The sequence below is a fragment of the Poecilia latipinna genome, unplaced genomic scaffold (genome assembly GCF_001443285.1).
Source record: "Poecilia latipinna isolate Pla-1442-1.1 unplaced genomic scaffold, P_latipinna-1.0 Scaffold2409, whole genome shotgun sequence".
Taxonomy (NCBI): Eukaryota; Metazoa; Chordata; class Actinopteri; order Cyprinodontiformes; family Poeciliidae; genus Poecilia; species Poecilia latipinna.
In genome coordinates this window covers 75,278-91,383 of record NW_015115025.1, presented here as the reverse complement: position 1 = coordinate 91,383, position 16,106 = coordinate 75,278, and the positions used below count along the sequence as shown (strand labels likewise).

The window sequence follows — 16,106 nt, the reverse complement described above, 5'->3', positions numbered from 1 at the left end:
CATAAAATGACATGGCGGGCCACATGTGGCCCGCGGGCCTTGAGTTTGACACATGTGCTCTACAATGTGGGGTTGTGGGGACCACTGCTCCTTGTGGGGACATTTTCTTGATTCCCATGATTGAAATGCTGTTTTTGGGTTGGGGTTAGGTTTGTGATGGTCAGCGCTAGGGTTAAGGTTAAACTGTAGAAAATCAGTGAAGTCAATATGAAGTCCCCACAAGACACAAAAACATGACTGTGTGTGTGTTCTTTTTGTTGTTGTTTTTTTCTCCAGGTGTGTGTGTATCCCCGGCTGGGTGGGACCGGACTGCGGCATCGACTACAACGAGTGCGCGGATCACCGCTGTCAAAACTCAGCTCAGTGCATCGACCATCTGGATGGTTACAGCTGCGTCTGCCCGCAGGGATTCAGGTACTGGGAGCACTGGGAGACGGGGAACTCATGAAAGCTCAGCCAGTAACGTTCCAAGGAAACATTAATGTTTGTTTTGTTTTTAAATTATGTATGGACATCTTCCAAATAAATATGGTATTCATGATTACAGTTAATTTTAGGATTTATGTTTTGTATGACATTTTATCTTTCTGTTTTATAGTCTTTTAAATTGATTTATGTTATTAAAGTCCCATCTGGAGATGTTCATTGCAAACTAGCTAACAGTAACAATAACAAATTTTGCTGGGCAATAAATTATCCCTGAAGTTGCAATAAATGGTAATATTGTTGTTTTCAGACTATTTTGAAATAATATAATGGTATTAGAAAAATAATGTAAGAACAAATTCTCAAAGATCAATAAACCTCAAATTCTAATTAACATTTAATTTAATTTGTCAGCGCTTCAACTGAAACACAATGTAATTATTTTTCCAGTAGCTACATAACCTATTTATTATATTATTTGGAATCAATGTTTTCAATTAACCCAAAGCATAAAAACAGTAACACTTTGAGTTGGAACATTGTGTAATAAAAGAATAAACAAAGTTATATACGAAGAAAATACATTTTAAACAAAAACCAGCAAAAGGAGAACAGTGAACTATATTTACATGTTCAGAAGACTGGGTAGGAGTATAAATTTATTATTACACCCACATTAGTACCATCATCTAATAAACTGAGTAAAAGTCATATTGGTATTGTTACATTTTTCAACATTATAGGATACTAAAAGACTATTATCGCAGATTTCCCTTCAGTCAAACTCAGGTTTTTGTCTGCATTGGATAACAAAATAAGCATCTCTTGATATGAATACAAGCTTATAAACAACAGTTATGAGCAATAGTAACACAACCCCTTATGCTTTTTTTTTATTAATAAATACATTTCTAATTTTCCAACTATATTTTTCTGTTGCAACAAATATCTTTCTGATGTATTTTGGCTCCTCAGTGGTGAGTTTTGTGAGGTGACAGATCTTCAGCAGACACCCTGCCAGATGGCCAAGTGTCAGAATGGCGCTCCCTGTAACGACAAGTTGGGGACCGCAATCTGTCAGTGTCCGCCCGGCTTTGAGGGCCAGAGTTGCGAGAAGCTGGTTAGCGTCAACTTCGTGGACAGAGATTCTTACGTCGAACTTCAGGATGTGAAAAACTGGCCTCAGTCCAATATCACGTTGCAGGTAGAGCCTGCAATGTCAGGAAACACAACGCTTCAGATATTTAGCATCTTACATTCTATCACATGGACATTTTGGTGCGTTTCTCTTCTTTTCTGCTTCAGGTGTCAACTGCAGAAGATAATGGCATCTTGCTATATAATGGAGATCATGAGCCGATCGCTGTAGAGCTCCATCAGGGTCATGTAAGGGTCACCTATGACCCTGGGAACCAGCCTGCCACCGCTATTTACAGGTAGGTACAAGTAACACACAGACAGATGAATACAATAATCCAACCCTGAGTGACCATCCATATGAGGCAGGGAGTCCAAAGTGTGGCTCGGAAACGACTTTGGGTGGCCTTTGATCCGAACTCAAGAACAGCCTAAATTTGGCTTGCCAGTTCAGGAAGTGGATAGAGAATTAAAAACAATGTTAAGGTGCAGCCTTTCAAAAAAAAGACACAATTTGAGTTAGTTATATACTGCACCTGTTGCCAAAAAGACAAAAAAAGAAAAGAAAAATATGATTAACCTGAAAAAATTAGAATATAGTTGTTTGCTTTTTTTTTTTAATCTGGCAAACCTGAAAAACATTTTTTGTGTTATCAATCTTTTGCCTGGAGAAATGTGACTGCCATCATGTTTAGTTTCAGGTAAAAATGAAAGCATAAGATAGTTTTTGTAATTATGATTAAAAACAAAAATACTAAAATGTTTGTGGCCCTTTCAGCCTTACCTTTACCTACCAAAGGTTTGGGCACTTCTAAGGCATCTAAAGATATTTATCAAAAGTTCCAATAGAATATATAGAACAACACAAGAGACATTGATAGCATTAGGAAGGGACAATGATAACACTTGTAAAGGACAGTACTGCTGTAAATCAGTGAATATATTATAAGTGAGAAGAAATTCTCCAGCAGTCTCTTATAGATATCACCTTCGCTAAACACATCTAAATAAGACCTGCTTTATGTGTAAAGAAGTCACCAAATACATGTGGGTGGCCTGCCAAATGCTGCACTGGGAGGACTGGACAGTCGTGGAGTTTAAACTTAAAGGGGACTTTTATCCAAAATTCACATTTTGGTTGTTTTCATACTTCCATTTGGGTCACAACTGCTTTTAAAAACAACCCAGACACTTTTTGGAAATAAATTCATGTTTTTTGGTGTCTGGAAAATGAGCCCTTTTAAAAACCTCCCATTACCTAGCAACCCTAGCTGAGTTCCAGCATGTTTGGTCAGCTAGTTTTACCACTGTATGCGCTGTACAATGGCTGCTAGAAAAGCCAAGTGCTTTATTGTTTATTTACCATCCAGAAACCATTGCTGCACTCTTGTGTATTGTGCAGGAGGCTCCACTTCTGCTTTTCAAAGACATACAGTTATATAATCTGTTTACAGACATTTTCATGTGTGAGTGTAAATGCAGAGTGAGGTAGCATGGCCAGCAGCAGATTATTTGTATTTAGAGTGACAAGACTCTCTAAAACACCTCAAAATTGGCAGAACACAGCCGGCCAAAATCTCATTATCTAAGAATTATTTTGTGTAAAAGATGTAATGAACATGTTTTGTGTAACCCGTAGACCTATGACCTGTTCAAGGTCACCTTTAACAGCAGATTAGATTGTCTTTAAGCATATTTACCTTCAATCAGGACATTGGTGATAATATTCTCATTGTAAGAAAGCTGAATGTTATATTTTGGGCCCATTTAGAGGATTTATATGGAGTTTTAAGCATCATCTCAGTTTGGAGCAGTTCATTTTGTGTTGATTCATGATCTATATATTGTAGCTTAGAGCAAGAATCCTGTGTTCCTTGGGGAGGAGCAGATGAACTCACAGCCTTTGTCATCTGAATAAAATGGCAGATGCTGCCAAAGACACTTGAGATAAAGAGACCACTCAATCAGATGCGGAGAGCCTATATGTTCAGACGAGGAGGAAGAGACGTGTCCACCTGGCACATTCTCACACTCATAATCTTACTAAGGATACAGAATAAATTCTATTAAAGCAGCGTCAAGGATAAAATCTGCTTTACTAATTGCGCTTTCAGATCATTTGAGGACATTCACAATCGTGTTTTCTTGTCCTTTTAGAAAGGTTTTTCATTTAGGATCATCGAGTTATAGAGAAACATTTCCACTGAATGATGCTAATATCACCGCGTCTGTTTCTGTTCTCTCCCGAGAGCTCTTTGCCTTTTAGCCAGGAATGTCTTTGTCTGATCCTCCTTCTATAGAGGTGTGAGAAATTGAATTTTGCATAACCTGGACTTGGTTGTGAACTTCTTGTTCCAATAACAAAGACTTTTTCCTGTGACTTTGTAGCTCTTTTCCGCTTTCATCAAACTCATACAAATATTATCTTTTCCCAATATTGCATAATTATGAGGATTTTCACTCTGTTTAAGGCCAGCTTCATGTCTGACTGTGCTACATTTTTATGGTGAAGAGCAAACACTGGGACTCACTTATTTTTCAGTAAAGTACAAGCAGAATATCTCTGGTCACAGTAGGAAAGTTTAACATTGTACCTGTCTCTAAGGAAACATTTTTACAATGATCAATGAGTTATTGAGCAGGAACTTACCAAAAATGTATTTAAAAAACTGGTAATCAATAGTTTTAATTTGCAATATTTATCTTTTTTTCTCTTTCTCTTTCTGCCAAAAACTGAAAGATAGAAGTTTTCAGTCTGGTGTTTTGGTCTCAAATAGCCCTTTTTTTTGAAGGACAATTTTGTTTAAAGAATTAAGAATATTATTTGTTGTTTCTGTTCTTTTGCTTATTTATTTTGGATATTTAAAATCTTGTCCAGTTCCAGTGTTAAATGTCAGATAGAATTTAAAGTTCACTGAGCTTTCAGAATGTGTTTTTGCATTGTTGTGCCATTATTGTCGTTATATTAATTGAAAATGTATGCTCAAGCAAAATCTGTAATCCTGACAGGTCTGATCTGCTGTTATTTACAGCTGTTTACATGTTGATTCTATATATTTATAGAAAAGTGACATTAACCACAAGAATCATAACGATAGGTCTGAAATGTTCCTGTTAGCTACATGTCTTTACCATTTGCATGATTATGATTTTGATTATCATGTTGTACATTGGGGGGAAAAAAAAATAAATGTTTGGTTTTCTCTGCAGCTCTGAGACGGTAAACGATGGTAATTTCCACACGGTTGAGCTGGTGACCTTTAATCAGATGGTGAACCTGTCTGTGGATGGAGGAGAGCCAACGACTCTGGACAGCCAAGGACGTGGCCAGCCGCTGACTGGAGAGACGCCTCTTTACGTGGGAGGTAGGAGTGGTGGGCGGCTTCATGCCTCAGCTCAGACATAAATATCTCTGCTGAAGCCAGTGCAGGTCCACATATAGAGCTGCTGTGGTTTGTCTGGCCAGGTATGCCTGAGGAGGTTATACCGTCTTCTCGAGGCCTCTCCTCTCAGAGCCTCAACACGTCCAGTTTCCACGGCTGCATCAGGAACCTCTACATAAACCATGAGCTGCAGGACTTTACCCGCAGCCAAATGAAGCCAGGGGTTGTACCGGGCTGCCAACCCTGCCGCAAACTTTACTGCCTGCATGGCATATGCCAACCCAACAGTGCACAGGTAACAACACACAGAGCTGTGACAGTATTCCTCATAAACGTGCTAAACCAGATGTCATGGAACTCAAAGTTCCTAAACCAAAAAGTTCCAAAAAAGGCCATAGGTGGTTTGGTTCTCACACACACTTCTGACTTGATGGTTTGAAAAAATTATATGCAAAAATATAGATAAAACGATAACTAAAAATCTCTTACAATTTATCTGAAAATGAAAGTTAACCTAATCTGATGTTTCAAATTCAAAAAGTGGTTAAAAATATAATTTTACACAAACCTCCCATCATCACACCAGATATTTGCTAAACCAAAGGACCTCCACCACGCCCTCCAGTGACTGAAATCACTTAAATTAATGGGAGTGTCTAAAAGTTACCAAAGTAATCTGAACAATTCCAGATATAAAAATTTATTACAGATTTTGGTTTTACAATAACGTAAGTATTTTCTATCTGCCCAAACAAAAGCTAACCTGATAGAACTTAAGATTTATAAAAATTCAACATAAAATGTCTGCAACACAAATCATGATGCAAGGGTTTCATATCAGTTAGTAGATAATTATTGATTATTTTTTTTGTTTTAAATATTTAAAATACTGTCCACCAGGTGGTGTGACCTTTCCTGTTTTATCCACAGTTTTCACTCCGCGCTGTTGTTTTTATTTTTAAGCAGTTATGAGGCACAGAGGCGAAACTTAAACTGCAGCTGTGGAAGTTTCTCAACAGCTTGTTGCTAGGTGACCAAAGAATGAGTGAGTTGCTAGGCAACCAAAGAGTGAGTGAGCTAGTCGCTGTCACTGTGTAGTTTGTTCCGGAAGCTCGATCTGTACAGTTGGCTCCTTTGCTCATGCGGTGAAGAAATACTTCTGGTTTATTCTTAAAATGTACATCTACAAAGTGTTGGATGATGGAATCATCATGGACCAAAGAAACGACCTTTATTTTTACGATAATCACGTCTTTTATGAGATTAAGTAAAGGTTTTGTGGGACTGCACAAGGCTATTTCCCGATTTTATCTTTACTTCTCATTTTCTTTACATTTTATACTGTTTTTACGATTACAATGACATACAAACAGAAAAAATAACTAAAAACACCCTCCTTGGAAGTATTTCTTTTAGCATAAGGGAAAATGATGGTCCACATCATACAGTGATGATCCCACCAATTTTGCTTAGCTAACTATGAGAGGTTGAGCAGCTAATGTCTTTCCTTTGCCTACATCTCCCAGAATGCTTTGTGGTTTTGGATCAGAGTTTAGAGAACTTATTGAATATTCTATCAGATGTATTTTCGGTTGACATTGATACATGTACATTGTGATATACAGTATATTGTTGATTTATTGCGCAGCCCGATTTTAAACTGAAGCTTTGTTTTCCAGATGATTGATGAAGTGAATTTGTCTTTTCTCACAGGGCCCCCAGTGCCACTGCCAGCCAGGTTGGACAGGCCAACACTGTGACCAGCCAATCACTGTAGGCCTCAGTGGAGGCGACGTCGTCACCATGGCGAATGGTATCAACCCATGTGAGGGAAACAAGTAAGGCACTAACATGTATTTCAGATAGGACTGAATCAAGTATTCAAATGATCAACTAATTTAGTAATTGATTAAGTGGTGTATGCAGACACAAAAAAGGCCATTTGCTGAAAAAAACAACACAAGCAGAGCAGGAATTAAGTCAAAACTAAACAAAATATGAATACATTTTGGATTAAAGAGAAAATACAAAACTTTAACTGTAAATTTATTCTACCCAAAGTTCCTCAAGCGGCATAGTTTTAGATTTATGTGGTTCAAATGCTGTTTAAACAAAGAAAAAGTCTCCTATAATCCACTTTCTGCTACACAGATTTTGATCAGTTTATCCAAATAATAATCAGATCAGCCATACAATGTGTTGAGGCTACGGGCTGAGCTTTTCTCATTCTTATGTTTAAAGTATTTGTTACAAAGCGTTCAATAGAGGAATGCTATTTTATTACATTTCAGAAAATAAAATATTTATTTTCTTATTTAAAAATGGAATTGAATTATTTTTGTTTGCATTTACTCTATTTCTAATATTGTTAAAATAACCTTAAGTGTTTTCATAAAAACTCTGAAGAATGTGCACATTTTTATCTGATTAATCGATTAATTGTCAGAATAATTGATTACTAAATAATCGATTAGTTGCAGCCCTAATTTCAGATCTTTTTGTCAGATGTCCATATACTCATCATGTCACGTCGATGTGTTATTGATGTTTATCCGTTTTAAAAGAGAATCCTCCACTGATCTCCCTCTTCCAGGTGTGTGAAGGGCGCCTGCGTGGCGCTGGATGCTCAGACCTACCGCTGTGAGTGTGAGAAGGGATTCAGAGGAGCGCTGTGCCACCTGCAGGAGGAGCCCGCCGGCCCCTGCCAGAGGCTGCAGTGTCTCCACGGCCGCTGTCAAAAGACGGAGGACGGAGAGAGCTGTGTGTGCGACCAGGGATACACTGGAGAGAGCTGCGCTACAGGTGAAAATAACACACGGATCAGAACCAATGTTGGTCTGTTAGAGGATTCTTTTCAACTCCTCATCCAAACTGATCTATAATTTTCCTTCATGCACTGAAATGCACATTTGTTTTAAAGTAGCAGACAAAACAAGACAAATATACAACTTTCACTGGTAGATTTATTCACTTACGATGTGGGAAAATGTCTTGTTTTATCTGCCAGGGAACTAATACTTTTTAATCAATGCAATATTAAAAATAGTAAAGAATCCGGTCCTCAACTAGATTGCTTTGAGTAACATAAAATAACAAACTCAGGAAAAAGAAAATTGTTTTTAAATCCGATTCTTTAAAAAAAAAAAACCTGCAGCAGTGTCTGGTGAATTTTTGATTAAACATGTTTGTTTTTCAGTCAGTGGGTAGAAAATCCAGACATTTTACTCAAGTTAAAGTAAAAAGTACAGCATAGTAAAATCACGTTTTGTTTTTTCCAAAAAGTTACTCTTCTATATCCGGTTTTAGAAAGCATTTCCTAACCGTGTCGCTGTGCTGCCGCCTGCAGAGACCCCATGTCGAGGTGAGCCGGTCAGAGACTACCACCGGCTGCAGCACGGCTCCGTTCTCTGCCAGACATCAAAACCGTTCTCCTGGGTCGACTGTCGGGGTCACTGCCGGGCTGAAGCCGAGCGGGGAGCCGCTGCCGTTTCCTGCTGCGCCCCTCTGAGGGTCCGGCGGCGGAGGATCACCTTCGAATGCGACGACGGGACCTCGTTTACGCAGGATGTGGAGAAGCCTGTGGAATGTGGCTGCAAGGACTGTGTGTAACTCTGAGGAAGGGAAGATGAACACTTTCCCACAGGTAGACCGTCTCAAACCAGAACCCAAAACCAGCAGGTAGACCGTCTCAAACCAGAACCCAAAACCAGGAGGTAGACCGTCTCAAACCAGAACCCAAAACCAGCAGGTAGTCCGTCTCAATCCAGAACCCAAAACCAGCAGGTAGACCGTCTCAAACCAGAACCCAAAACCAGCAGGTAGACCGTCTCAAACCAGAACCCAAAACCAGCAGGTAGACCGTCCCAAACCAGAACCCAAAACCAGCAGGTAGACCGTCTCAAACCCAGAACCCAACGCCAGCAGGTAGACCGTCTCAAACCCAGAACCCAACGCCAGCAGGTAGACCGCTTGAAATCAGAACCCAAAACCAGCAGGTAGACCGTCTCAATCCAGAACCGAACCCGGCTCCAGGTACGATCGCCACAGGAGGAAACTTGCTTTCTGTTTTTCGGTATTTGCCTCACCAGCTGTTTTGAGACGTTTCTTCATCGACAAGTCGACCTCGTCCTCCTCACCTGCAGAACCCCTTAGTGCAGAGGTGTCCAAAGTGTGGCCCACGGTTCATTTGCAGTCCATGTAGTGATTTTTTGGCCCACGACTCCAAGATGATACAATTGATCCCTGTAGTACAGTGGAGTATTGCTAAGCACAGGTGGTTGAGATTTTTTATTTTTATTTCAAACCAGGACAAAATTATCCAGACAAATTAAAATCTTACAATAGGAAATGTTTGCTGCAACAAAAAGTATTCAGTACTTTTAGATTTTCGTATTTTCTTGTGAAAACCAAATTTATTCAGCAGGTTTTCTTGCATCTGGATCTGCTTTTAATGAATTTATTGGACAAATATTGCATTTTTCAATAAAAGTAACCTAAAACTTGCTTTTATTGCTCAAAGTTGACAAAAATGTTTTATTATTTTCAGTCGAGACTTTTAAAAGTTCTTTTAATGAGGCAAACATTTTGGATGTGCAGTAGTTTACATTCCAACAGCAGCAAGAATCCACTTTAATCATTTGGTTTAATTCAGTTTATTAAAAATGTCAAAATTAATTCTGATTGACGATTTTGGCCCGTGTGACTAAAGTTTGGACACCCCTGCCTTTGTGTCGCACACCAACAAATGCAGCGCTGGAAAAAATGAAGAGACCATTTAAGATGATCCGTTTTTCTGATTTTACTGTTTGTAGGTTTATGTTTGTGTGAAATGAACCTTGTTCTTTTATTCTATAAACTACTGACAACATGTCCGTGAAGTTAAAATTTAGTATTTGCAGAAAAAGATAAAAAAAGATGCTGTGCTTTCAGAGCTCAAATAATGCAAAAAAAAAACTGTTAATGTTCATTTATAAACATGAATACTAATATTTTAACTCAGGACAAGTTCAGAAATCAGTGTTTGGTGGAATAACCAGGAGGTTGTCAGTGCAACGAGTTCTTCGTTTTTTCCAGATCTGTATTTATATGTGAGAGTTTAAGTTCTGAGGTCCATTCAGTAAACACAGACTTTGCTAGATTTATTTCCATCACTGGGTAAGAGGATCTATAGACTGTTTCCAGTATCGCCAGGCATCAAGTGTCCAGCTTGTTACCCTTCAAGATGTTAGCGAATATGCTAATCAGCAGCAGGTTTCCTGTGGTCCTACATATCTGAAAAAAGAGGAGTTTATGTAACACTGAAATCTGATTCCTGGCATCTGCCTCACATTATTTGGTGAAATTATCAGACAGAACGCGCTGTGGGAAAAACGCGACGTGTTACCTAGAGATGCTTCCAACATCTGTCTTCTGCTCAAAACATGCGCTCTCTCTTTCTCTCCACTCTTCAGTCAATTATGTGGAGATATAGTGGCGTAAAAATGTCTCACCCTGTAAATCTGTGTCTTTTATTCCGAGTCCATGTGTTCTGCACTGAGCCATTTGGTCTGGCTGAATAAGAAATGAACCAGGTTCCCATTTTCTGCACAGACCTCCCAGGGGAGAGAAACGTGAAACTGGGAAGAACTAAACGCACAGGTTTCTTTTTTCATAGCCTGCCTTTACAGTAGAAATAAACCTGCTTACAGCCTGGTTTGTCAACCGTTGTTGTGCTGGTGATTATTCTGTCCTTGTGTGGCAGCAGAACAGGAGATGCCAGGTTCTAAAGTAACACACCTGAACGAAGGATCATGCTAGTAATGCATTCAGCATCGCCTCGGCCATATGCTGACCTTGAGGTTTCCAAGTGTCGCTGCACAAGATGGTGACTGTGTCCATCTTAATTATACAGTCGCTAGTTTATGATTGAGATTCTGCTGCTTAAGTGCACCCCCGGTGATTTTCCAAGGTCACATGTTGGACTTTTTACATGGAGAACGGTTATACAAATACACTTTTCCTCCCTAACAGTAAGTAACGCCATCATGTGTATGACTGAGTACTGATTGTTTGCATATTAGCATAAGTAAATGTTCACTCAGCCGCTTGCTGAGCACTATTGTTTATCTAAAAGTTGTGCAGATTGAACTCAGTTTCCCTTCTTTATTCAAAGTTTGTTTTTTCAGTTTTACAGCTGTGAACATCGATTATTTATTTAAGCAGAAGAGGCCTCCTCTATGAGAGCAGTTCCTATAAAACAGGGTTTTACTTTTCTAACCAACACAGAATATCTACGTTGACAAAATGCCTTTAATTTTAGTCTTCAGAGCAGCAGGAGAGGTTATTAAACAACTTACGTTTAGTTTATTTTGAAAAGTCTACCAACATTTTCCAAATCCAGCATAAAAAAACAAAAAGGTTGAAAAGTCTAACACGTAAAATAGAGCAACGTTGGTATAAACCCTTCAGCCTTCCTGTTATCAGCTAACAGGTTTGCTCTTACTCTCACAGAAGACACTTTCCATTTAAATTGTTTATTACATCTCAACATAATAATAACAACTAACTTTTAGTCTTCTTCACTCTGTAACAACTTCCACACTGAAGAACGGTGTTGACATCAAAATCTGCTAGCGATTACATATGAGACGCTTGGAAAAGGTTGGATTGGATTGTAGAGTTTCCTACAGAAGCTGAGAGTTCCCGCATGTACTTCTTCCCAATGGTTTTCTCAAAACAAGTTAATTTTCTGATGGTTTTCTCAAGATAACGAGTTAATTTCCCATTTCCCACATGTACTTCTTCCCAATGGTTTCCTCGAGATCACGATGATTGGTGTGTCTAAACCTGATTCGAGATTATGGATGCCTCAAGAAAACCATCAGGAAAAAGGATACGCGGGAAACGTCCGCTCTGGGCTTCCGTAGTTTCCTGTGAATCTCTATTTGTCCCTCATTAACATGAAGCTAAAATATAGACTCAGTAATTTAAATATTCAAAAGCAGTTAAGTGTCAGTGAAGATCCGTTAGTGAAACAAAAATTTAAGTTTAACAAGAAACTTTATCTTGTTTATCTCCGTAGAGCCTTCTAGCTTTTTTACTGGTGCACTGTAAAAAAGTGTCTTCCTTCAAGCTGACAACAGATAAAATCATCAAAGGAGTTTCCAAATCCTCAGCAACCCACAGCCATAAATAAAACAAATATTTTCAGACTTTTCTGGGGATAAACCTGACTTCACTGTGCTAACAGAGTTTTCTGAATGTCAGCAAAGTGAGTAACCATCTGCAGCTGTCAGCCTATCAGCAGGTCATCATATATTAATGATTCAACAGCAGCTCTGAGGGACGGCGGCCATCTTGTTTCACCTCGTCCCCGTTGACACAATGCCAAGCTGAAAGCTAAAGCTGACAGAGTTCACAAGGAGGAAATCACAGCTGGAAAACAAACAAACCTGTAAAAAGATAATAAAAATCTGCACACACCAAAACTGACATTTTGTTACCATATGCCCTGCAAAAACACAAAAATGTTACCAAGTATTTTTGGTCTAGTTTTTAGTGAAAATATCTCAGTACACTTGAAATAACAAAACTAACTAGCTTGTTTTAAGTCAATAATTCATTAATAATTAGCCAATAATTCACTTATAACAAGATATTTTTACCATGTTATAAGAGAAATAAAATGGTAAATGAAACTAGTACTTTTTATCTTGTGTGGGAAAAATGTCCTGTTCCACTGGTCGAGTATTTCTTTCATAACTAGTATTTTTCTTTATAAATACTGAGGAATATTGACTTAAAACAAGCTCTTATATCTTTCTGAGATGTTACTTCTAAATTAGTTTCTCTTATTTCAAGTGTACTAAGATTCTAGACCAAACTACTTGGTAATATTTTGTGTTTTTGCAGTGCATTTCTATGTTACAAAGGCCCAGTTGTAGGCTGACGTCAGATGCTGAAAACAGTATTCATTTGGAGTTAATGTCAGACTCCTTACTTATCTTCTCACCAGTCTTACAGAAATATCAGATTTTCCTAACTTTTTTTTGTACCTTCTCCTTACTGATACCTTTATACAGCATTTGGAGCTTGATTGCTGTCTGCAAAGTGTCTCAAATCCTATTGGGACCGCTGAACTTCATTTCTGATTGATCAGATTTTCTTTAACTGATGGCGGATGTGACTTCTTAGATCTTGATTCATGAAATAAATCGACTCCATCACATCCATCTGAGAGCAACGTGCAGCTCCACTGTAAACCACTGTTGATTTTTCTCTCTAACGTGTGAGTAAAGCCTGTGGATAATCATGCCAAATGCCACATTAAACTGTAGCTTTTATATACATAATGTTATGGTATTTATATGGATGTCAAACTAAAAAAAAAAAAAGAAAGTAAAATGAAGGTTTAACTTGTTTTTTATCCACTTATCATGACCTGAAATCAAACTAATGTTAGTGTTTGTAATTAACTGTAGTATCTGTACACACAGTAACATCCTAACTGATTGTGTTGTTTTAAGCTTAGGGTGATTTTTTTGTCATTAAGGGTTTTTACATGTTGAAGGAAATGTCAACATATAAAAAAAATGTCAGCGATTTGTCAACATTTGTGTGTTTAGTCTCTGATTGGGAGGCAACAGTTGCTGTTTCTGTTTCATATTTATTTAAATAAATGGTTGTTTATCCTTTGTTGCTCATTTTTCAGTTTTTACCTCGACCACTGGCTTCTTATCTGTCTGACCTTTGACCTCTATGCATCCTGGGAGGCAGTTTCCAGAGTTCTCGATCCTTTTGAACATATTTTTAAAGTATAAATGGAAAACAGAGAACGTCTACTTACATTTCAAAATAAAAGCACCACCATAAATCGCAGTAATTGTAGTGATATTTCCGAGATGTTGGCTAAATATTGATGCTTTGCTGTCACATTAAAGACAACATCTGTTTTGATTTATTTCTGAGATAATGTGAAACTGACACAAACAGCTAAAAACTTAATAAAGATATTTTTTAAAATATAAAACGTACTTGTATGTAAACCAGCCCACAGACACAGAAACTGAACTGTTAAATTTTTGTTCTGAGTTTCAAAGGACAAAAAATTTTCAAATTTTAAAACTTAAAAATTTCCAAGTTTTTTCTAAGATATTTCTGAGATGAAACTCAAAATTTTCTAGCAATTTTTTCACTTTTGGATCTCAGAAATGTCCTTGTTTCTTCTAGAAATTTTCTGAGATCTTAAAATTTCTGACTTTTTTTGCTGAAATTTACTCCTTTAAACTGTCAGCATAGTGACAGTTTTAACAAATATACAAATTTTTACAGCATTTCTCTTTTTCAGTGAAATAACTGAACTTAAGTTAAAACAATTTTTTCAGAAAACTGCTTCATATTTTATAAAAGTTGTACATCTTTAAATTATATTCATACTTTTTCCCAATTTTAGCAGGAACCCTGGAGTTGCAGTGAGAGAGTGATGGAGAGAACGAGTAGAAAAGGGGGAATAGGAAAGAGGAGGAAACTAAAGACATGTGAGATCAAAGACAGAAAGAGAGGATGTGTGAAGAAGAGGAGGAAGAGGAGGAAGAGGGGGATGTCCTGCGGTGGGGGCGGCTCTCTGAGGCTGAAGCCGTTTAATGAAACAGTGATTTATGCATCGCTCCATAACCATAAAACATAAAATATTCCCCCATCGGCTGCGACGTTCCTCCCCCACCACACACACACACACACACACACGCACACACACCGTCCAGCTGGCTCTTCAGTGAAAGCTGCAGCATCTTTCCATCACCCCACCTCCACCTTTGCAAACCTTCCTCCTCCACCATGTTTCCCCTTCCCCCTCGTCTCTCTGAGCTTTAGGAGGATAAATTCATGACAGCAGCGCCGACCCAACCCCCCGACTCTAATAACGCCTCGCTGTGACGATCTGCTGCACACAAAGAACCAAAACAAAATATTCAAACATAAATACAGCATCTGCCTTCCTCTCCGTCAGATGCCATTCTGCAGGAGGGTTTTGAAAAGCAAATTAAATCCAGTTTGTCTCATTTTGACGTAGAGAATCACAGCTTCAACCGCTTCAAAGAGCAGATGAGTCCAGGGAGCTTTAAGTTAAAATAATAAATAAATCAAGCTGGCTTCATCACCTCTTAATGTATGCTCACACATACTGTGTTAATATAAACCGCACACCTCCCAAATTTAGCCTTCAGCAGGTTCTGCTGGAAATTCTGCTGCGTCGGCTCAAAAAAAAAGAAACTAAAGTCTGAAACTCTAAAAATCACCAGAGAGAAACGATGCAGGTTGATGCTCTCTGTGTTTTCACTGAAAATTTTTTTTCTGTTTGATAAACATCAGGCCTCTGCAGCGTTTCTGACTTTTTTCGGATTAGAAAAGTTTTAAAATCAAGTTAGAACCACGATGAGACATCAGGTCAGAAGACGAGGAAAAGTTTGATTGTTTTTAAATTGTTTTATGTTGTTAAAGGTCGTAAATTACCCAAGGCTGTAAATGTTATGTTTTAGGTTATATGTAATACTTTTCCTCATGCAAGTAAATAAAAAGGAGAGAAAAACAGAGAAAGTGAGAGACAGGAGTAAAGAAAGAAAGATTTAAGATTTGTGCTAAATTTTAAAGATCAAAATAACATAATAAATGGCAGATTTTAGCAGCTGTGGGAACTGTCTAATGTAATGACTGTACTATAGAAAAAAATAAAAATCTCTGCCAAACATCTAGAAAAACGCCTCGAAAAAAAATCAAGGAAATTTCTGAGTTTGAAAAGTTGAATAATCTGAAATTTTGAAATTAATCTTAAAAATTTTCTTTAAAGAATTTAATATTTCTGAGTTTGAAAAATTTAAAATGTTCTAGAAAAAACAAAAAAAAAATGTAGATTAATCTCAGAAATGTTCTAGAAAAAATTTGTCTAAATTTGAAAATTTTTTACTTTTAAAACTCAGTTTTTTCTAGAAAATTTCAGATTAATCTCAAAACAAAAAAAATTTCCAGCAAATTTTCAACTTTTCAAAAAGAAAAATTCTTTTTGTTTTTTACTTAGAAATATTTTGAATTAATATAAAATTTTCTGATGTTTTTCCAGCATGTTTTGACGTTTGCAGTTCTGAAATTTCCTTGTTTTTTTCTAAAACATTTCTGATTTTTTTTTTT

General features: G+C 37.6%; 1 protein-coding gene across 1 annotated transcript in view; it reads left to right on the top strand.

The window, feature by feature from the left end:
- The window catches only part of LOC106937682 (slit homolog 1 protein-like), a gene marked incomplete at its 5' end in the record, with an annotated part of 44,486 nt that extends 35,036 nt beyond the window's left edge, over window positions 1-9,450 (top strand). Inside the window, 8 exon segments of the mRNA XM_015019324.1 lie at window positions 277-414; window positions 1,402-1,630; window positions 1,732-1,862; window positions 4,774-4,928; window positions 5,030-5,241; window positions 6,660-6,784; window positions 7,540-7,748; window positions 8,293-9,450. Coding sequence (XP_014874810.1) covers window positions 277-414; window positions 1,402-1,630; window positions 1,732-1,862; window positions 4,774-4,928; window positions 5,030-5,241; window positions 6,660-6,784; window positions 7,540-7,748; window positions 8,293-8,555 — 1,462 coding nt within the window.
- Window positions 9,451-16,106: the final 6,656 nt, after the last annotated feature.